Source organism: Lissotriton vulgaris, chromosome 5 (assembly GCF_964263255.1).
Source record: "Lissotriton vulgaris chromosome 5, aLisVul1.2, whole genome shotgun sequence".
NCBI lineage: Eukaryota > Metazoa > Chordata > Amphibia > Caudata > Salamandridae > Lissotriton > Lissotriton vulgaris.
Window position 1 is genome coordinate 308,892,383 of NC_141693.1, and position 24,175 is coordinate 308,916,557.

Sequence of the window (24,175 nt, forward strand, 5' to 3'; positions counted from 1 at the left end):
GGCTGTAGCGTGAATGATGTGATGTGTTCGGCAGCCAGACCCCCAGTAGATTTGTCTTACTTTAGTCAGTGTTCACCGATAGTCTCTGTGCGGCCATTAAATCTGCTCTGCTAGTTTATGAGCCACTCTTGACTATTGTTTTTTGCTCATATGATTTCATGCATTGGAGGGAATGCAACAGCCAGCCAGAGAGATTTTTCATATGCTGTGAAGGGTGGGGTTTACAGGCCTGGCCGAGGAACGGACAAAGCCAAACTTGGCACTCTACCCAGAACACACTGCAGCTGTGAGAGAGTGAAGTCATCGGCCTAACAACCATTGCAAATAAAAAATAAATACCAAGGAAAACAGAGTCCCACAGTGTTCTGCCGAGTTTTAAATGTATTCTGTCCAGCTTGGGATGGCTTCCGATATTGCTGTCTCTGCAAAGAGAGTGGAGCTCATTCATATGTGTGGGACCTGTTGCTTCACTTTGTTGCATTGTGTTGGTACATTTTCTTTTGTACCGTCTCGAGTCTTCCACGTTCGTTTTTTCCATTAATGGAAGATGTTTGTCTCTACTTGCAGGGTTTGGTCTGTCTTGTCGCTTAAAGTTGCGGAAGTATACATTGGTTGAGTGGTTGTTGCCTTAGAAGTGGAGTGTCTCTTATATCAGCTTGTTTGGGTGAGGCTGATCAATAAATGGTGGTTGTAAGTGCACAACATGTGTGATCGCTTTCCTATCCGGGCCAAAAACTGTGGTTGTGTAAGACTATGATGTCTGATACCACGGTTCTTGGGTGCGTGCATGGCAGAGTTAGCTTAAACCCGATGGGTGCAGCTGTGGTCCATCACATGTGTGGGGAAAACGGTGAATTTATTGGTGCAGGGCTCACAAGTTTGGCCCCTCCAAGTGTAGTTGCAGTTGGGATCCCCACTGCGTTTTGCGAAGGTGTGACTGTGGAGATTGAAGCCTGCTTACGACGGATTGTGTGGTTGACACTCCTTCAGGAGCCATGGTGGGAACGCATACAATACTTGTTTTTAAAGAGCTGTGATTCATATGTGCCTAATAGCTCTAACCGTATGGTGTCCTACCTTTCAGTACTAACCAATCTGATTATCTCTTGTAGATTTCTTCCGAACCTGCGGCCAAGAAACCGAAGAATGATGACTTGCGCCCTTTATCCCCCTCTTCTGCAGAGAAGGAGAAGCAGTCGAATTGGTTACAGTCGCTGGCGAATTCCAACAAGGTACTCCTCTTTCCTGCCCCGTGGTTGGCCCTGGTAGCGATGTTCCTTCATCCTATGCCTTCAGTTTAGTTGAGGTCTCCTGGCATGCCCAGCCATGAGCAAACTCGGCCCCAGTGTGCTGTCAGGGATCCAAGAAAGTCTCCATCATCCCCACCCCGCTTGGCCAGTCTCACGTCACCGAGTATTTACTGGCAGGCAGCAACTGCACCGGATTTCACTTCTAATCCAGCTCTGGGCTTCCAGGGAAAGTTGCTAAGCAATCGGCACTAACAAGACAAAAACCTGAGCTGAGGTCTTGGAAAAGCCGTCCGCGAACTCCGCAGACCTGTAGCCATGGCAGACATTGCGCCAGCGCCCTGCCAGCACCATGCCAGCGGGGTACAGTGTACCTCCCTTTTCCGGAATACTGGCGCCATTCAATACATTTGCAGCCTAATGGGCCATGTGCCGAGTTTTAATGTATTGAAATAGCAGGAAATTGGCGTAAGTTAATATTGTTGGATATGCTTTTGGTTTAGGGAGCTCATGTTTTTAATTTTTGAGGTGAGGGCTGAGCTGTCCCTCTTCAGTGGAGCTCCTAAGTACAAACACTTGTTTTTATTTGAAGATGCTTTGCACGTGGAGCCCAGTGGCTTGAAAGATACTTGTGTAAAGTGACCGGTATTGGACTGCTATGGCAAGTCTCTGCTGAGAATTTGGGACCTCTGTGCTTTTAATTTAAAAGCACACGATTCTTTTACCTTTTCAGGGGCACTTATCTACCGCCCACCAGGACAAAGCAGTCACTTTTTAGAAAGTCTAGGAGAAGCACTTACAAATATGACACTCAAGGCCGCCAACTTCACCGTAATGGGAGATTTAAATCTCCATCTTGATTGCGCAAGTGACACTAACGCACTACATTTTAAAGACATCATGCATGTGTTGGGGCTTACAATTCATACAAAAGAACCCACACACACAGCAGGCCATGTGTTGGACTGTATTTGTTCTCAGTTGGAATACTTTTGACTCAATTGAGGAAGCAGACACTCTGAAAGTTCTATCAAAAATCAAATCGGGATCACCACTTGACCCCTGTCCTCCATCACTAATTCAGGCCATTAAAGAGGAAGTAAGCCCTATGATAAACGACATTATCAACGCCTCACTTCAAACCGGAGAAGTCCCCAATGCGTGGAAAACAGCCATTGTAAAGCCATTACCAAAAAAGACTTTACATGACTCATCTGTCCTAACTAATCTACGACCGATCTCCCAACTCCCTGCATTGTGTAAATGCACTGAAACCCTGGTCAACAGACAGTTAACAAAGTTCCTGGAAATAAACAACATTCTACATCCAAACCAGGCTGGTTTCAGAGCCAAACATTCTACTGAATCTGCTCTGCTATTTACAACAGAAACCATAAGAACTGCACTAGACCAGGGGGGCAGAGCTGTCCTTGTCCTCCTTGACTTATCGGCAGCTTTCGACACGGTGTCCCATACCATATTATTACATCACCTAGCCGAGGCAGGTATAGGGGGCACCGTGTTGAACTGGTTTACGAATTTTCTGCTAAACAGAAAACAAATCATCAGGCTAGGACAATTCTACTCTAAGGAGAAGGAGATTGGCTCAGGGGTACCTCAGGGCTCCAGTCTGAGCCCTACCTTATTTAATTTGTATATGGCTCCCCTGATCAGTCTGATTGAGTCCTTCAATGTGAACACGGTCGCATACGCCGATGACACTCAACTGGTCCTGATGCTGGATAAAGATATAGCCAAAGCAGAACGAGACCTAAAAGAGTGTCTGACGGCGACCTTCAAGTGGATGCACGAAAACCATCTGAAATGCAACTCTGTAAAGACAGAGATCATACCATTCGGGAAAAATAACCTATTTTCCCCACTCACCTGTTGGCCACCCGATGCGGAAGCTCCCCCAGATACCATCAATGCCACTCGAAATCTGGGCATAAAATTCGACAACTTGCTTTCTTTTAAGCAACAATCCAGAGAAATAGCAGCTGCCTGTTTTAACATCATGAAGGGATTACGCAAATTCTTTGACTACCTACCATTGCCCGCCCGCCGAACAGTAGCGGTCGCCTTAATAACATCCAAAATTGACTACTGTAATAGTCTGTATGCTGGAGCAACAAGATCTACCCTACATAAACTACAGACCATTCAAAACGCGGCAGCGAGATTAGTCCTGAGGTTGCCCAGAAGATCATCAGCATCAGCTGCCCTGAACAAATTGCACTGGCTTCCTATTCAGAAGCGGATCTTATTTAAAATCATTGTGATCACTTTCAGGTGCTTTCACAAACAGGGCCCAAAATATCTAAACGATAGATTCCACAGGTATTATCCATCGAGAGAACTCAGATCAGCCACAGCCAACTTGATCACTGTCCCCAAGTTTAAACTCACCACCAAGGGGGGAAAATCACTGACAGTTCTGGGGGCCAAGGCCTGGAACACGCTCCCTACAGAACTTCGTCAAATAGCATCAGAACAGACTTTCAAAAAATCTTTAAAAACTTGGATATACAGACTCCCAGAATCCAAGTGTAAAACCTTGGTCTGATTATACCCAAACATCCCAAACACAGTCAAAACATCATACTACCGGTCAGCAATGAAAATGAAGCGCCAGGATGCTCCCTGGAGTGACAGAGCGCTATATAAAACACCACAAACATCAAACAACATCAAACATCAAACATCCTGTTGTCTGTTTGGTCCCCAGGAGGCACAACAATAAGTCCTCAAAGGCGCAGTTTTGACTGCAGGCACTGACGGGCACAAAGCATCTCGAGGCAAGGATATTTCGATTCTCTGCTATTAGTGACTTTCTTCCCTTTCAGGCGTGTAGGCTTGTCCTTTGTGTCTATTGCTTGGCAATCCCTTGTGTGGTATTGAGTAACGTGTTTGTCTGGAAAGATTTGACAATGTAATGCATAAAAGTGGAAAGACACTTGAAGCATATTTGTGATGTGGCACTTTTTCATTTCGGAAAGACAATATTTTAGTTATTTAGAGTTTGGTGGATGCAAGACATCCTCTAAAAATTGGGCAGATATACCACGTTCCGCATACTCTCAATCACCTCCAAAGCTTCTTTCTATTCTGGGTTCATTGCATGTCCAGAGCATTCTGGGATGTGTAGTCTTGGGTTTTCCTTGGACTCTCATACACTGAAAATGCAAAAGAGGCCTGGATAAGGTTGATCCTAAGATCATGCAGAGCCAAGCTTGTTCTGTTCCAGTTTGTATTCATGGTCCTGTTTTGTAACTCAGTAGAATATCTCAGTGATATGCAGGCTAAGTAAGGGAAATTAATGGCAATACTGATACCTCATCATTACACTACAAATTAAAAAAAAGTCTTGTGTTTTGTGCCTGGTGACGCTTTGTACTTACAAATGGGGCACTCTCTGTACACCACCACTCATAGGAGCAGGCTCTCTACACCAAACAATATGGACATTGTGTGCACCTTGCCTGTTAACAGCCTGTTGTACACATCAGTGTAATGGGGGTATCTTGGGACAGGGCAGTTTCAGAAATACTGGTCATCTTGTGTTCTAACATGTATTCTTTTGATACTTATTTAACACTCATTTACTGGATTTTATCTTAATTTTTTGTGTGCTTCTTTAAACACTTGTAGAATATCGGCTGCATGCATCCACGGCAGCGCCTCTCAGCCTTCCGGCCCTGGTCTCCAGCCATTTCATCAAATGAAAAGGAAGTTCCCGGCCATCTTCCCTTGCTCATCCGAGACAGGTAAGCAGGGCCTGGAGGAACTGATAATGCAATAACATACTCCGGAACCCCTTCAGACTCTTGGATGTGTGAGACCCTTTGACGAGTGGGTGATGTGGTTTATTCGCCGGATCGCTCAACAGTGGGTGCAGGCGTTGGGCCAAACCAATAGCCAGGGTCAATTTTTAAATAAAGGCACTTTGGAACTTTGTCTTTAAGTTTTATTACACATAGCCCAGTCTGTGTCAGACTGGGCTCCGTGTAATGAAACTTACAGAGAAAGTTCCAGGGTGCGGCAGCCTTTGTTTAAAAAAAAAAAAATATATATATATATATATATGTATATGTATGTGTATATGTATATGTATTAAAATATATATGTATATACACACATATACAGCCTTGTGGCAGCTGTGGAGATTTATTTCTCGAATCCCTTCAGGAATGTAATCTCATCTGTTGAGAATATCTGTGATGTAACTAGAACTGTTATATCTATTCTAAGCACTATATTTTGAGGAAAAACAGTTGAACTCCTGAATTGTGCCATAAAATGTCTTTATTAGAGCATCACTGGTACTCTTTCAGAATGATACCCCTGTATTCTGCACACCAGGACACAAACCTCTTCCAGTAATTCTTTAGATGCAACTGTTTGAGGCGCCTCTGTGGGGTATGTTGTGTGGAGCACGAGTGATCCTCCCTTTGAGAACTTCCATATTATTAACATGGACCGGGAACGCGTCTGCCAAAGCTGCCCTGCTTTTGTTTTTCTCATCACTCCATCACATGCTTTCTTTTCCTCCACCCTCACCTTTCCATGTTTTTGTTTGATTGTTCCTAGGGAGGAGTTATCATTTCTTAGCACCGGCCCCCCTGTCCTGCAGTCGCCTGAGCGCCCGGGCAATCATTCCGAACATAATGCGTAGGTGTTTTCCTTCATTTATGTTTATATGCTTTTTACACTTTGCTCATTTCACACAATATTTTAATTTGCTTTGCATGTTTACTTATTAGCTGACCATTTAGATGTAGTATGGTCGTCTCAGTAACATCCAGCATTGCATAGAAACTTTTAAAGGGTTGTAAGTGTGGGTGTGCCTGTATGTGTGTGTGTGTGTATTTTCGACGCATGTAGTGTGTGTACATAGGTAATTTTGTGAATGTATATGTGGTGTGCAGCTGTGGTATTGGACTAATGTGTTGTGCATTTACTACATACACTCACACACACAGGCTATCCATTGGATATTGCATTCCGCAGAAAACATACAGGAAATAATTGGATGTTTCAAAGCTCAGCTCAATTTTGAACCTAGACTCGCAGGATTAAGTTACAGATGAGACTTGTTACCAGAACAATGCAAATCTAATAAGATATTTGCTGTCGTGTTGCAAGAAAATCTAGGTGATTATTGTAGCTTTAAATGTGGGTTTTAACCCTTGCCCAAAGAGGAAGAGAGTCTTAAGAAAATGTTTGCCTGAGTGCATAGGACTTAATCATTTTCCTGAAGTGTGGGCTTCTGTATGTTGCTTCATGATAGGCAGAAACTATTGCATGCTTCTTCCCCGCAAAGTGTACCCTAGCATTTTATAAGTCACCCACTAGAATAACGGAATATGGTTGTTTTTCTATGGCCAGTGAGGTACACCATAACGTCTCCTTGATTGGCTACAAAAACACTTATCACTCTACTAGTCTTTTGAAAAAATATTTTTTGCAACATTTCGATTGGTAAATTCTTTATTCTGGAATACCATGGGTTAAAATATCTAACCCTCAAATTTCGTTATTGCTAAATGTATTGACCTTGTTAAAATCAAGTAATTACTGAAAAAGCAACACCTAGCAGTGTTTTATGCCTATTAGCTTTGTTATGCCACAAATCAGTGGAACAAGAAATATTCATATTGTTCCATGTACTACAAGCAGCCCTCACGTATAAACACATAAAATAAAAATGTTGGCCAACACAAGACTAAGGCAACATAAGGAATAGATTACCAACACCACATAACTTATTTTACCCATTTTCTTTCTACGAATTGGCAGTTTCTACAACTACAAAAGTTTCGAGAACTCGGTGGCACCCAATGTCGCCCTGGCACCCGCCGCCACACAACAGAAGATCATTCACAGTTCTCCAGGCTCGACAACGACGACGACACCCCGGAGTAGTGAAACCCTGGGTAGTAGCCCAGTGCCGTCCCGAAAACGAAGACTCACAGCAGAAAACCCAGAGGTGACCGAGACGCCGGCGCCTTCCACAGTACCGGACGCTGTCGCCGTCGCAGAGGAAGAGAAGGAGTCTGAGGCAGAGATCGAAGTGGAAACTCGAGAGGAATGTAAGTGTGAGTGGACACTTTTATCATTAATATATATGTATGTGGGCACTGTTGTGTTTAAATGGCTTTAGTTCAGAAACAGTAGACTTTGAAACGGAAAATTCTTTCTCACTGTTGTGTTCCCTGTTCACCAGTTGAAAATAATTGAAGAACCTTATCCTTCCATAAGTTCTCTGGCTTATCAAACTCAAAAGCCACTGTTATTTACATCCTGGACTTTAACAACTTACTTGAGGAAAAATAGCCAATTTAGTTGCTTGCATTGGTAGCAAGAGGCTTGACTATTAATTTTAGCTACTATCTGACTATGCTTATCAGTTAAAGCCTGTGATCTTCCTCATGCCACACTTGTCCTTGCGGTCAAAATTTGGAACCTTTAGAAACTGACAATGCCTAGTTATAGCCTGCGGCTACACTGCTTGCTAATGTCACTGAACCTAAATTGTAGGCCCGAGCTGCAGGTGAGGACCTGTAACGAGGGAGATGGCTTTTAACAACTGGTGTAGTAGGCCAAGCAGAAGAAAGCCTATAAGGCTCTTAGAACATTCCACATACTAGGGGTACACTGTTTGAAATTAAAAAACTGAGAGACAAACATTTGAATGTTGAAGAACTTAGTTTAAACCAGCTATTATTGGCCCAGAGCCATTTCATTATCTTCAATGGGGCTCCCAACATTCCAGTGTTCTAGTAAGCAATAGATTATAACTTGAGGCCACCTATCAGTTTTCTTAAGAGCGTTTGGACCTTTGTTCTCAATATTCTCCTTCATGCACAGATTCTTAAAGTGTTTATCATACTAGGTGACTCCATTTCATCAGGACAAAACTTTTCCAGTTGTAGATTTTCCTGTGAAGAAGCTTTATTTTGAAGTTTATCGATTTGAACTGAACCAAGCCTACAAATTTCAGATTATACCAATTTAAATGAAAGCCCTGAACTGGAAACAAGGTGCCTCAGTGGGAATGGGGTCATTTAATTATATTGACTAATTATTAATTAAATCCTTAATCTTTCTTGCCCATATTTTATTATGAAAAAAACGAATTGCAAGACACTATGAGGGCAGTTGTTGAAAAGGGAAGAAATTCATTTGTTTTATCCTTGATGGAGGGGTCAGGATATGCACAGCCACGTTATGTATACAAGCCTGGTAGACAGTATGGTCAATGCATGTGTAACCTACGTTTGCTTGGGTGAGGTGGAGGGGCTTGAAATTAGGTTTTATAACACCTGCTCATAAAAAGTTTAATATCTATTGGAAGGTATTAAAAATTAATATATTCAGTAATATTGTCTGGTAGCAATCCCCCCAGAGGGGACGGGCAAGTTACGTTTAGCTTCTTTCACATCAAACTATGTCAAATGATTTCTGCCCTTTATCTGATTAGCTGAGATGTGGTGATGCCAGGTTTCCTCATGACATTTTCTTTCCTTGCAGTCACCTCGTCTTTATCTTCACTCTCCTCGCCTTCCTTCACGTCGTCCAGTTCGGCGAAAGACATGAGTTCACCAAGTATGCCAGCCCCTAGCGTCATCAACTCTTCGACGTCAGAGACCTCGGCCCACCCGGACTCTCATAGCAGTGGGTTGGAAGCCGAGCTGGAGCACTTGCGACAAGCCCTCGACAGCGGCCTTGACACCAAGGAGTCCAAGGAGAAGTTCCTCCATGAGGTGGTAAAAATGCGGGTGAAGCAAGAGGAGAAGCTTGGTGCGGCACTGCAGGCAAAAAGGAGCTTACAGCAGGTAAGAGTTCCCCACTGGGCCGGCGTCTTGCTTTTTCATATCCTAAGACATGCCGCACTGTGAAGTAATCAGCATGACTTTTGATTCATGGCTGGTCTGTAAATGAAAGAAACTTACCCATGTCTTCTGACTGTTGGCCTACTGCATCCATATTCTGTTTAAATATTGTCTTTATGTGCCTCTGCTGGTCACCTACATAGTACGGATTTGAAAGCTTGATACACAAATGGGCTGCCAAGTCGGCTAATGATTGGATTGCATGTCTCTATATGTCCCAAAGCAAAGTAGTACTCTAAGCTGTAAATTGCTCGGGAGGTTCGGCACTGCAAGTAATCTACAAAAAGTTCAGGGATTTGTGAAACTAGGCTCACTGCTAAAAATTCCTTTGGTATTTCATTGAGGGCTGATACTTAACTAATGGATAAGGTGCTGGTCAGCCAACTCCACCTAAAACAGTGTAATGAATGCTTTAGAACATTTTAGCCTCATGCTGTGATGATCTAGAAGCAGTGGCAGAGTGATGTTGAGGGCAGCGATGAAGGCAAGACAAAGTACCCCAATCATGAACTGTGAAAATGAACAGACAAAGACACTGTGAGGAAACCTTGGGACACCCTGGTCTAGCGCACCATCTGCTACATCTATGCCAGACATCAAGGGATAGAAGCATTAAGTAAGCTCTGCTGGGGCATGGCTGAATGTCCGCCTTGACCATTCTTGCACCACCACAAAATTCGAGTCACCCAGAAGGGTGTTTCGTGAAAAGCCTGGCGTGACCAGCATGAAGTGCATCAGGGGGACTCTGGAATCCAGCGCAGAATATAGTGGGTCGTTCTTGGGTTTTTTCTTTTTCCAAACAAAATAATTTACTTTCTGGAAAGGAGCATGGACAAACCTTATACCATCCATTCCCGAGATGGTGGTCTGTCCATAGAAATTTGTTTGAGGTGACTTATATAAAGTGAGATTGAGCCTTTTTCCTGTGATATCAGTTCCAGTTTGAATTGAATTTAAGAAGGCTATGCTAAATGAAGAATGCGTCGCAACTCATCTGGTCCCCTTTTTTCCCTTGCTTCGCCCCTTTGCTATAGGCCTTTGCTTCTAGCAGTTGGATTTTGGCCGCTCCTCCCGCCCCCCCCCCCTCCCCCCCTTTGATGTTCAGGGGGAGGGTTTTTTAACTTCTCTTGTGCGTCTGTGGCAATGGGGACTCCATGGTCTTGTGAAAGTTCACAGGAACTCTTGTTCTCCTGATTCGTTTGACCACATGAGGATATCCTGGATAAGTCGCTTTGCTATTTTGCTTCCTTTGTGTTGCCGGCATATAAGGGGTGCAGGGGCCTGGAGTGATATTTTTTATGTACACTTTCATTTTAGGCAGTAATATTAAAAGGTATGTGGTATGTCTAAAAGCGGAATCTTATCTTTTATATATGCAGTTTATTAACACAAAAGTAACCCCGTGTCCCAGCCCCCGGTGGGATGTAGGAAGGAGGGCAGTTCCCTTTCCAGTCATGCATGGCTCTAAAAGTAGCTGCAGTGAAAGTCCCTGCAGAGATTGCGTTAACAATGGTCTGGCTAGGTTTTGAGAAATTGTTCAGAGGAACAGGATTTCCTATCGCTCTCGCTGTGGACTGTTACCGAGCAGCAGTTCTGCTGATGCATGGGCTAGTTTTAGCGAGAGAGAGGAAATGCCACTTCTGGTGTTTATTTTTGTCCCGAGCATTTCGCCCCCTTCAGTCCCTCGGAGAGCCATTGAACATGTTTCATTGGCCCAAGCTCTGCAGAGCCAGACCTTCTGTATAGTGGACACCATGCCATTAGCTATGAATGCTGCCAGACACTATTTGTTTGCCTCCTAACCTCTGGAGGGCGAACCCTTCTTTTAATTTTGTGATCCACCAAAGTATGGCTTTGCTGTCGTTCGTTCGTGAATCCTTGCGTCTCTCAATCCTTTCTGATTTGGAGATTCTATTTTGAGATCATTCCAAAGCCATTTTTTCACATATACTTATTTATCTGTTCTATCATCCTGCATTGTAACTTTATTACTTGGGATGGTTACATATTTTTTCCTCCAATCTTGGTTTAGAGACACTTCATGTTGCTTTGGCAGGGGCTTACACCGAAAGGTACTGTAGCTCGTAGGACTGGGATAAAACCAAACTTGCAGACTAACAACAAAGGCATGGTGAAGGGTGACTTCAGTTATCGTCTGATGGCAGAGTTAAGCCAATGGTGGGTCCTTTCGATGAAGCTTACATCTGTTTACTTTACTGTATGGTTCAAAAAACGAAGGCTCAGGGAGTTGTTGATTTAACCAAAGGTCCAGTCTGAACTCCTGATTCCAAAATTGATTCCTGTGTATTCAGTCAGTATTATTGTTGTGTAAGAGCGAATAGTATGAGTGGTCTGTAAAGGTGCTTGTGTTCCTAGTGACTTATTTTGGCATGCAGCCAGTGCATAGGCATTACAGCAGTCTGCCTATTTGTTTGAAAATAATTAACCACTGTTTCCCACCACAGGAATTGGAATTTCTGCGTGTGGCAAAGAAGGAAAAGCTACGGGAGGCGACCGAGGCCAAACGGAATTTAAGGAAGGAGATTGAGCGATTGCGGGCGGAGAATGAGAAGAAGATGAAAGAGGCCAATGAGTCAAGGATACGGTTGAAGCGGGAGCTGGAGCAAGCAAAGCAAATAAGAGTGTGCGACAAAGGCTGTGAAGCAGGCCGACTACGGGCTAAATACTCTGCTCAGGTAGGATTCACATTCGTCTCCCGCTCGCCCACCTGTTGTCGGCTGTAAAACACTATTGCTGTCCCATAATTCCTTCTGATGACTAATCTACTGCAGAATGACAGATATTGGGGCTACACAGAGCTCCTTCTTTTCACCATGTCCAAACCTCCCTATCCACTCCACTGAAATAGCCTAAGTCATTAATAAGTCACGTATCTCAGGGTGCATTTAATCCCTGTGCGTCTGTGAAGAATAGCATACATACAATCGCCACCCTCTAACCCTCAATCATTCTAAAGAAATACTTTTAGCATAGGCAGCTTGAATTTGGAAAAGGCTTAAAGAACTCGCAATAGAGCCAAGAACTAGATTTTATACCTTCAATATTGCCTGCTGGTTCGTTTTTCTTTTTTAAATGCTACTGCCAAAAAAATGTTGCTGGCCTACGGGACTCGCTCAAAGGATTTGTAAGTTGATAGTTGAGCTCCTCTATGTTGTGGAAAGCCCCGCAGCCCTAACCGCTTTTCGGCAGTCAGGATCAGACATAGTGTCACAATTGCAATTCTGGAATTTTATTTGTAATAGGTGGCTGACGTTTTTAGTATTTTCGTCTTTTACCAGCCCTCTCTCCATCAGTGGCAAAACACAGTTTTGTTTTTAAATCTCAATTCTTAAAGTTTTCTTCCAAAATTACTTAAAACAATGATTAACATTCAAATATCTTCATATAAAACAAAAAGGTCAAGAATGCATTAAGAGATTTGAGCAAAACAAATAAAATGAATACTAGAGCCACAGTTCCATACATAGACAAATGAATGATAGAACAAAATAAAGACGTATTAGCACATTTGTAAAAGAATGTGTCTTCAAAGGATTTTCGATCTGAAGCCAAAAAGTGCGAATATTAGGACACTCCAACAGTATATGAACAATATTGCAATTCAATGTCCAGGGCCGGACTGGGAACCACAACCGGCCCGGCAAATTGCTCGCCGGCTCCCCTCCCCACTGGAGGGGTTTGGAGGGGCCGCAGAGCACTTTGCTGGGTCCGGTTTTCGGCCGATTTTGGTACAGGGCCGATTTTGCAGCTACGCTGCAAAAGTGGCCCGGTACCAAAAACGGCCCCCAGGGCCCAAAACCGGCCCCCACCAATGCGGCGCACCGGGTGATTTGCCCGGTGCCCGATAAGGCCAGTCCACCCCTGCCAGTGTCCCACAACGCCAGCAGAGGAAATCAGGGCTTAGTTTAGCTGAGTGTAACCTAGCTGGAGACCAATGCCAACGATTCAGTATTTTGAAGTAATTGAATTTAAAGCGAGAATCCCTAAGATCTTTATTATATTTTTCTAATATAGTGTCCCACTCTTTGTCTGTAAATTCCATTTTCAAACGTGTGGACCACCACAATCTTAAATTATTGGAAGTTTCTATAGAGAATGAGGAGTCAATTAGAATGGCATGAAGACCCGAAACTGTGCAATTGGAGAGTGAGATGTTATGTCATGAATTTTTACTGTACTTAAATAAATACACTCAACTTTTGTCTGCCCTTGCTTTAATTGTGATGAAGGGTGATCAAATTCTTATTCTAAACTGGAGAATTACTTCAAAGATTGATAATGCGTAAATAAATCTGATATCCTGTGTATTTTATATCTAGTCAAAAGAAGCCAATTAAGGTCACCCCCTTTACCTGTATTTTTCCATAGTGGGACATAAATAACAGTATTCTTAAGCTTATGTGCCTTCTGACAGGCCAATTATGAGGATGAAATGATGAGATCAGTGAATTAGTAAACTTCGAATGGTGTAATAGATTGCTAAGTCAGATTGAAGTATGGATCGTTCCAGTATAACTCATAATGATGTATTCCTATGAGTGGGTAACATATAGATAGAATAGGCCACTTGTTCTGTAATCCAATAAGATTCTAAATGGGGAAGACATAAGCTCCATTTTACTTATGAGGAGTGTAATTTGGAATCACTTAAACGAGGTCTGCTACCGCCCCACATGAACCGGGAAATAATGGATGTTAATGCTTAAAAGAAAGATCTCGGGATAGAAAGTGGAATCATTCTAAAAACATAATTGCATTTTGGAGTCTTATCCATTTTTATAATTTGCTCCTTACCCCTACAATGATGAATTAAAATGTTGAACGTTAAAAATCTCTTTTAGTTTGTTCAGTGATAGGATTTATATTAAATGCGACCATATCCTTTAAGCTGCTATTAAGGAAAATCACGAAATAGTTTATTTCGAGTGTAGCCATTTGAACGGAACACCATCAATAGCGGCTACAGTAGTAACTAGGGTCATTGGTAGGGCTTTGCATTTAGTCCAGTTTATTTTATATCCAGAGAAATTTGAGAATGTATTTAACCGAGAGTTTAAGGCGTTAGTTGATGATTTTGGGTATGAAAGACACAAAAGTGTCTGTATAATACAAGGCTTTAATTTCCCCAGCGATGGTCTTGATACATATCCGCATTTGACCATATAGCTATAACTAGAGGCACCAAAGCCAGTAGAAACAGTAATGGGGAAACTGGGCAACTTTGCCTAGTAACACGGTTAATGTTAAAATTTGGGAACGTGAACCTGCTGCATGAGACTCGACGCAGGGGCCTGAGTAATACATGCCATTAGTTAAGGTGAGAAAGTCTTTGCCAAAATCCATCCTTTCCATTGTACAGAATAAATAACCCCATTCTACTCTGTCAAATGCTTTTTCCGCGTATAATGAAAGAAGAACATTCTCTTCTTTGTTGTTTCGCGACTGCCATAATAAGTGCGAGATAATGCGAAGATGATTAGCAGATGAGCTACCTGGGACAAACCCAACTTGAGAGGGGTGTATTAAGGAGGTAATTAACGAATCAAGACAATGCCAAGAAGGTAGCTTACATTTTAATATCAGAATTCATTGACTAAATAGGCATATAGCTAGAACATTATAAAGGGTCTTTCTCTGGTTTAGGAAAAGGTGTGATACAAGCTTGCACAAAATCAGAAGGTAAATGTCCCAGATGCAGAGCTTCATTGAAAACCGAAACCAATAGTGGGACAGTATGGGTTTTGGTAATTCTACAGAATTCAGTTGGAAGCCAATCTTTCCCCGGTGCTTTTCCAGAGGCCAAATGGCAAAACACTGTTAATCTGCATCAGTATCTTAAAATGCTCACCTATCCTTCATGTTGACATTAAATGCTCCCAACCTCCATTTCTCCACTAGATTGCATCTAAGTAGAGAATTTGATACTGAATAATCAATCCAAGACCTATCATTTCACCCACTTTTTAAAGTACTGTTGACATTCAGACGTCACATGGTCCCTAGTTTTATCCTTGTATACGCAGGACTATTGTTATGTTTGGGACTTGGATATCTTGATACAGTTTAGGCTTGACTACTGAATCAAGGTGCATGCCATACTTCTGTCCCTAGGTACAATAACACTGGGCCCAAATGCAGCCGTGCACTTAGTCTATAAAGTGATAAAAAGGGGCTTATTAGCTTGGCTCACAAACTTGTGCACTGGTTGCCATGAGGGCTGGAATGCGCATCATCTAGGCATATAGGGAATTAAATGATTCCATGGTTTAGCACACAGATTCCTCCAAAGAAAGGTTTAACTTTTTGTAGCTGGTTAATGATTGTGCTTCCTCATGGAAGCCCCCAATAAATAAATAATCCAGGTTTTGGTCTCATGTTATAACACATAAATAAAAAGTTCCACTAAATTCTTTACTCGCAGGATTTCAGAAGGACCTAGAAGAATGGTCGTGAAATGTACTGTCACTGGCGGGGAAGGGGAGGGGTGTGATTGTTCTGATGTGCGATGTGCCAAATCCGGAGAGACCCGGCAGGAAATGATGTGGACTTCCTCTCTAGCGACACGGCTTGTCTTGCAGATAAGCTCTAGCCAGACTAAACAGCAGAAGAACCTCTGGGTGCCACCTGCGTCTGACTCTCACCTCTGCGCAGCCTGGGGAATGTCGGTGTGGAGTCAGTGTTGGCTTATCAGATGTTCCGGATCCTACCTGGACAGCACGATGTGCTCCTGGGCACACAGCAGCTGTGTACATTTAAAGTGCTCGGACATGCCTAGCTTTGTCACATTGAGTTCCAGGTGTACATTTTGTATGTTTACCTTTGGCGTTGAGGTTACTTGTGTTTGACACACCCAGAGTGTCACTTCAAGCGAGCAGTTTTCTATAATCAATACAAATTTTCGCTCCATCTTTGAAAAAATAAAATGGAACAAAGGAAGGACCTTACGGTTTCGCAGAAGCAAATTTTATTATCTAGCACTGCTTATTGCAAAATCTCTGATATCGCAGAAATGGAGAACCGCAGAGGTTCTCAATTTTTATCAGTGGTTGAACAAAATCCAAAGTGAAACATTAAGAAAATGTGTATGGGGCAAGAATTGGGTCCTTTAACCCCTTCCGTGCAGGAGCACTCCCTCTCTAGTCAGCCAACGGAGCCCCGCCCACTCAACAGAACGCCCGCAACGCGGCTGAAAAAACGCGGCGGGTTATGGCGTTAAAAAGACTTAATAAGATAAGGAAATATAGGGAAGAATGAGTTCCCTCCGTGAGGAGTTTAAGGTAGGGTGAAACAAACGTAGCCCCAATTTTTTTTATCATTATGTAATTTTGCAGGTGCATGATTGTCTTCATGTGTGGATATCAATTAGTAATGCATTCATCCTTTTCTGGATATGCTATCTCCTTTGTTTTCCTTTTCGTTTAATGAATACTTAGTCGACCTGGCGAAGGAATGTATTGATTCATGTATTAACTTTTCCTTTTGAATAAAAAAACTGGTTTGTCTTAGAAACCTGGTGCATACAGCCTTAGGCCGTTAAAAAGAAAACAAAACTCCAAATTGCCTGTGTTGTTTGAATTTGACCCACTGGAGCAGTGTTCCTAGTTAAAAGTTCATCGCTCAGAAGTAGTGATGTCATGACAGTCTGATGCCTCATAAAGGCAAGTAGACCTATTGGATACACTGAATATTAGAGGCACACTCGACTTGTTTGATTTCAGTGGGTCTGTTCCCTAGACATTTCGACTACAAACTGTATACAGATGCTCCCATGATAAACCATGGAGATTTGGGGGCACATTTTGCTTATGCCCTAGAGTGGGATTTGAATAAATTGGGGAAAGAATGCGGCATGTCAGTTAATACAGAGTTCATGTCTGCTACACAAGCATGATCGTGCGTCTGGGCTTCTGTTACTAGAATTCCCCCTCCTGTTCCCCCCCTCAGTCAAAAAGTTCCTTGTGACTCCGAAAACTGCAAACGGCACATCTCTTGTCTTACTCCAAAAGTTGAGATCTTTGCATTTCGATGGACAACACAGTAAAGTTCAGTATTTTGCTGGAGGCATTGATGCTGTGTCCGAACATGTCTGCTGAGGCCAGGAACAGTTAGTCGGTCGTACTAGCACACACATGTTATCCATAACTTTTGATACAAATGACATTACCAGTTTGTTGCACCGCGATCAGTACACCTTCTAACCAGACCCTTTCTTATCCTGTCCACAGATCGAGGACCTGCAGGTGAAGCTACAGCACGCCGAAACAGATCGGGAACACCTACGTGCCGACTTGCTCCGTGAGCGAGACGCCCGGGAACACTTGGAAAAAGTTGTGAACGAACTTCAGGCTCAACTGTGGCCTAAATCTAATAGTCAGACCAGCAGTGAACACACAACGAAAGACCCTGAGAACTAAATAAAGACTAAAATATATACATTATCTATACATATACAGAATCTACGTATATGCACAGCAGAGGGGAATGCGTGTTGTATGCCTGGGAGTTGCCTATGTGCGTGTGTGTATGTGTGTGCGTCTGTGTGCAGGGGCACACATAAAAATGGACTATACATTGGAGGGAAAATGTTACTCGTTACAACGGAAGCACTGAATTATATGCCTCTCCTTTCGATTCACATAGCACAACATCGTACTGTGCCTGCAACACACCCACCGTTTGTAAGCAAACTACTTTTGGACCCACAGCAAAAAAAGACTAAAAAATACCGCTTTTCTACTCATCACATCTCAAGCGAGCGACATCGTCCAATGAATTCAAGTGGCCTCACCCCAGCCCCGTCGTCCTCTGCAGCTCTCATGGATCTTCCGCTTGCTGGAACACTTCGAAATCAACTTTTTTTTTTGTTATAAGCTATTTAAATAAAAAAGTGAAAAACACAAAAACATTATAAAGACTTTGGTATCTAAACCCAATTGCAAGATTTCGTTTTATAACAAACCTGAAAAAAATAACCCTGGTGCACAATTTTTACTGACTTTGTTACAGACGTTGGGATTACTTCATTTAAAAAACAAAAAGAAATGTAAAAATCTGTTCAGATGCCATTTTTGGTCTCCAAATCTCCGTGCAATGCTGTTCGCAAGCCACCACCACTTAAACTGTCACATGCGCTTGGATGGGAATTTCTGATGCCTTTTATCATGTTGAATTTTTCTTTTATGAATTTGTTCGTCTCTTTCAACGATCCGTTACCTGCTATGGAACAAGTAAAGGAAGGAGTCAAAATGTATATGAGAGAGCGAGAGCGAGAGAGAGAGAGCGAGAGAGAAACTGTACCTGCTCAGCCTTATCCGTCGTCAGTGTTTCTTAACCCTGTCATAACTTGAGAACTTGCTGTGTTCACGACATGAGCACTTTGGTGTGCGAAAGAAGAGAATTAGGGAAAAAAGAAAGGCGAAAGAAATGGAACAGAAACTGTAAGAGATAAAAAAAGTAGGATAAATGAACTGGGTCATAAATGGATGAATTGAGACCTACATTTAAAAGTCCATCTGAAATCTTGAATTCAGCCTTTGGTTTTGCCCACTCAACATTTTCTTTGTTAAATCAAGTTTTCCGAAATGCAGTATTTATCATTTGATTCCGTCTAAGTCCAATTGCCTTTACTCCTTGAAAGTGCGGCAAACATTATCAAATACTACAGAGACAAGAAGAAAAAAAACACTTTGCTGCTGTGAATAATGCTTTTTCATTTATTTTTTAAGTAAAGTACCATTTTATTTTTTTTATGTTCTTTCTGAGATGCAAGACGCGGCACTGGAAAAGAAATGCAGCATTACATGTCCTTTTCTTTTTATGTTGTTGTTTTTAATGTGTAGAACTGCACTTTGTAAAAAAACACACAGAAACTTTCTCTACATTTTATTCCTCATTTATCTCTTCTCTTATCATACACTCTTGTGAAAATAATTTTGTACCATACTTAAATACTTAAAAAATGTAAGGACAAAATAAATGTGCTTATAAGCTACATACGGTGCTCATTGAACAAGGGACTTTTTTTGTTTTTAAGTGTTAAAAGACAGTGGAGGTGGTGAAAAGGTGTCCAGATTTCCATGTTTGCAAAATTGGACAATAACCCAGTTTTTTCAATGGTCCCCTTCTACCAATAATTTATTTCCTACCCTTTTACCTTTGGTGTTTCTCACTTTTCCCCAAAAAGTACACATAGACAGTAACATTTCCTCTTTATAGAAATATTGATCCCAGATTTTTTGCGTTCTTCCAGTCACATTTTCGCTAGGGTTTTTTCCAAGTCCTATAAGATTTTTTCTTAAACCTGAAGTGGTAGCCAAACTTAAATTACTAGTACTGATTTGGAGGCAGAAAAATAAAGAGCAAAAAATTTCCTTGGTAGGTACTTGCATCCAGTGACCTAACCACTCCATCTTTTCTCATAGAAATAAACAGCGGTGGTCAATATCATAACATCTGGAATTTCCAAGGGATGAGATTCACAGGTGGTTAACTTGGAACCAGGTGGCTCCTTTAATTCGTATCCAACTTAAAGATTTAGACCATGCATCATAAAGTTCACCCCTTTTGGGAGTCTGAGCTTTCTAGACATTCAGAAGTGCATGGTGAAAATAATACAAAATACTAAGAGCTTTTGTTGCATTTTATAATATGTTATTTATTTTTTTACCTTTTTTTGTTTTTAATCTTCATTTTTCCACTTCTGCGGGCTTGCAATTTTTTCCTGCCATTGTTAAAACAAAATCGTATGCATGGAATTTAAAATACGTCATACGTGTATTCACTATGGGCATTACTATAGTCTTACCAAGATTTTTTATTTTATTCATACTACTATCTCTACATGCAACTGACAAACTACTTACAATGGCTTCTCAAAGGGAAGTGACAGGTTTTTGATGGACCTTGGGTATGGTTTAGGAAGAATTAACCGCTTGTGTGTCAAGTGCTTTGCAATGCTTCTGTTCTTGATGTGTAATGTAATTTAATTAGTTACACAGGGTAAGAGTTCCTATTTTTGTTTGGTTAACTGTTTGGAGACACAGGTGGACTGTCCTACAGGTAAATTATGGATGTTTATGGTTAAGGAGGGGAGTGTAAGGTCAGTAAGGTTGGCCAGTTTCTGCCACATTCATTCAGCCCTGCAGTGTTACTTTCCTGCCAAGCCACATCCTGACCTACTGACTGCATCTTGGTGACTCCTGTGTTTCCTGTTCCTACTTCTTATGCAAAGTTACTCGTAACTTTTCTCTGCATCACCAAGTGCTACTGATTCACACCCACCTCGAAATTGCACGAGAATATTTCAGTTGTATTTCTTACTTTCTGTCATACTCTCAGTACGTAAATGTACTTGTTTGGAAAAGAGAAGCTTGGGTGCATACCTGTGTGAACCGTAGAACAATTAGACAGACCAGTCTCCTTCAGGTTGCTTTCGATATTTATTACTGGTACCTCGTTATGGTGTAGCGTTCTTACTTCTTCTAATGAGGTCAGGCAAGCAAGAAAGTCCAGATTCGCCTGATGTCACATCTGTTTTAGTCTGAGTTCTGTGCAGCTTTCAATGTGTTCTCATCTTTTGAAATCTCTTGTTTTCCTCTGGAATTGCACGTTAGATCATATGAGTATTATTGTGGGGCCATGGATTTATCCCTCAGAAAAAGTTGCACAGACTGTTGTTTCGAGGCTGCCACGAGGTCTGAGCCATTTGTAGCTTTTCTCAAGGAGAAATGTGCTGCGAATGGATGCACCTTATTCAGTAGAGATGCTATCAAAAATCGTTGTGTTGTTTCGTTGGGTCTAATAGGCAGGGTCTGTGGCGGGCTTATGGTGAGAACAGTACTTCAGCATCAGTGTTGAACAGCATATCAGGTTGTGGACCGCCCCCGCCGCAGGAGCGATGTACTGTATGGAATTTCTAGGAACCGCAGCATTGCAACACACTAAAGTGATAGACACCTTTGTAATGTAAAGCATGACTTGTACACGTCCCGCTACCTCAGGTGGTCCCTTTATTTTCCATTCATGGAATTCAGGTGAGAGGATAGGAGTGTCTTTTTTTGTGTTGGCCATGGGCTATCTTCTCAAGCCCTCGCATCTAATTGCCTCAAGAGATTAATTATAAAGCCATGCTCGAAATATAGTGCCATTATTTTGTCAGTCAATGTTTTGTGACTTGTCTGGCGAACGTAAAGCGGCTACTTTGCAGGGTCATCCCTAAACCCAAAGTAGAGAGTCTGTCCAGTTGCATGTCCCACCCCCACCTCCACACTTGCACACCATACTGAATTATAGAAATGGAGAGAAAATGAACGGTCCTCTTTGAGGGCGTGTTAGTGGGTTCGAAAGGCAGGTGCTAGAGTGGAATATTTCAGCCTTCAAGTGAGATAATCCATACTTCCCATAAACCACCCTTTACGGGTTCAGCGATGGCATGTCTTGTGGAAATGTGCTTCTGCAGGTGCTGGGTGGTGCACCCGGTCAGAAGATTGGTAGGGTGTAGGATACTGAGGTACTTGTGCATTTTACATTTCAGTAATCCATCGCAGAAAGACAGCCCTTCAAGAAAAGGGACAGGACACAACCAACAGCAATAACCTCCATAATATTTCTTGAAAGGTCATCTATCTCACACTATACGCTCCTTCTCAAATGGAATTTAGCCAGTGTACAAAAGTGATTTCAGCCTGTAAATACTTTTTTTTTATTGTACGCTCTTGTAACATAAGTGCATATGGTGTTATCCCTTTTGCAGAAACTCTTTCTTATGTAATAGATGGCTTTGTTTATATGGGTTGTGTTTTTACTCTGAATATCTGTGGTCTGTTTTTGCGTTAGGGGAACGAAAAAGCAGACCCGCTCTATTTTCAGCATCATAACTGTTAGTTTTCATGGTTTGTCATTTTTCTTGTCATCATTTTCCATGTAAAGTATTTTGTTATTACAAAAAAAGCTGCATTTTTGTATTCCCGTTGGTCAGCACATATTTTTTTTTTTAAGTTTTTGAGGGAGAGATATTTGCGCAATGAAAATAATTTCTCAAAACAGTTATAACAGTCAATATCATTTCAGCACAGTTTCGTTTATCTTTTTTTCCCTATGCTGCTGCTAATGACAATATTATGACCTTACCTGCTATCCTAGAGCTATTTTTATGTAATGTATGCTTTCTTGTTTATAAATGCCTGATTTTACAGAAAGAAAATAAGAAAAAAACTTGGCATATTTATCTATTACGCTGTGTACCTTGTTAGCCCTCTTGCGACCTCCCTCCCGCTACCCGGTTTTCCGCATCTACTCCCAGATAATATTGTAAGATAAAGGACTTTTATGAGATTATGTATGAAAATAGATATGCTCATATACCACAGTGACTGAATGTACAGTGTATAGACGCATTAACTAAAATAAAATTGTTTGTCCAGAAAACGTCTTGTAAAATATGTTTCTTTACTGAAGCCTTTTAGATCATGATGGTAATAGCTTTAAAAGGAGGTGAAAAAGCAGAGGTGCCGAATGCAATAGACAGACGGATGATTGTAAGTCAGAGACTAAAATTGAGAGATCCATTTAGAAGGCGATCTAGTGTGTGTTGGAGGCTTAGAATGAGACTGAGAATCTTAAAGAAAAGTAGCAGCTAAAGAATTAATATACAAGAGCACAATAATAAAGCGATAAAAAGGTGTGCAGTGGCTGTTATGAACATTTTGAAGAAATACAGACAAATGCTTCTCACAGGAGTATCTAGAAAGAGGGGATGTTTTGACGAGCAAGGATGAGATTGAGACTAGAAAGCTCAATTGATGGGGGTAGGTGGCTCATCTCTAATGCTAGTCGCATTTTTTTTTAAAGTTAGAAGAATGGAGCATTTGTAAAGCTATAGGAATCCATGACCGGAGAACACCCTGTTACTAGGATGCTAGGGATATTCGTTTATGATTATCCTCCAATACCACTGATAATGTTAGTCATCTACAAATACAGGGGTTTCACGTTGGGATAGACAGCCATACAAATGAAGTCAAACAACTGCAAAACTTCCCAAAACTCGTAACAAGAGGAAGGAAGTATCATCTAGAACCAAAAAATGAAAAAGAAGCAGCTTGAGTCCTGAAATCAGTCCTATAAATGAAGCAACTAACTCCACCCCAAAGGTACATTGGTGTTATTAAAGAGGCAAAGAAAAGCCAGCCCATGGACAATTGCTGCCCTTTCTCAATTGACGCCAATGTAGAGGTTCTGATGAACAAATGCCATATTTGGCAAATATCGTTTAGTAATTAATGAACTTATTAGATAATGATATTTGCTATTTATTACTAATAGTACCCTTGACTTCAGTTGTGGCATGCAGAAGCAGTGCTTAGGACAGACAACTCAGTCTAAATTCGGTAATTAATAGGCAAATTAATGTATCCTCCACATTCCCTTCCAACACTCATGCACAACTTGAATGTTGTGTTAAATTTAATTAAACCATCTTCTGCAGCAATGAGTTAAAGCCATTCTAACGCATACAACTTTAAATACCTTTCTAAACTGTTGTTACTTTATTGTATTGAGTTAGTGAGCTCCTAGAACTAACAATGCAGGAACTATATTTACAGACTCATAGGAACAAAGTTGGTGTGAGAACAAATCCTAGATTCATTCCCAAAGTGGCATATAAGTCAGTCAAAATAATTGTCTTTCTTGCAACCGTCCAACATGCTAGCAGAAAGAGCTTTGCATGTGTTATATGTTAGGAGAGAAGTCATGTTTTACTTGCAAGAAGGCAAATTAAGAAAGGTGAAAGGGTTACTAAAGTGTCTGTAACTAGGATATTTGTCCTAACAATTAAATGTTGTTACTACATAGTCGGACAGATTAGATTAAATATCCGACAACAAAGAAAGGAACAATATTGACACACATGGGCAATGTCGCAATGAAATATACCTGTATGGCAGCAACTTGGTCATCAATACATAAATTCACTAAATTAATGTGTGTATCTACAGTAATAATAAACAACGC

At 41.5% G+C, this 24,175-nt stretch overlaps 1 protein-coding gene across 2 annotated transcripts in view; it reads left to right on the plus strand.

The window, feature by feature from the left end:
- Positions 1-22,588, plus strand: part of SKI (SKI proto-oncogene) — a 141,177-nt gene extending 118,589 nt beyond the window's left edge. Inside the window, exons 2-8 of one of the 2 annotated variants that reach the window (XM_086921539.1) lie at positions 1,113-1,232; positions 4,899-5,014; positions 5,838-5,918; positions 7,047-7,339; positions 8,781-9,085; positions 11,608-11,838; positions 17,389-22,588. In XM_086921539.1, the coding sequence (XP_086777665.1) occupies positions 1,113-1,232; positions 4,899-5,014; positions 5,838-5,918; positions 7,047-7,339; positions 8,781-9,085; positions 11,608-11,838; positions 17,389-17,577 (1,335 nt within the window). In that variant the 3' untranslated portion in view covers positions 17,578-22,588. Of the gene's footprint in view, positions 1-1,112; positions 1,233-4,898; positions 5,015-5,837; positions 5,919-7,046; positions 7,346-8,780; positions 9,086-11,607; positions 11,839-17,388 lie in introns of both variants that reach the window. The other variant, XM_086921538.1, reaches the window with a different exon arrangement.
- Positions 22,589-24,175: the final 1,587 nt, after the last annotated feature.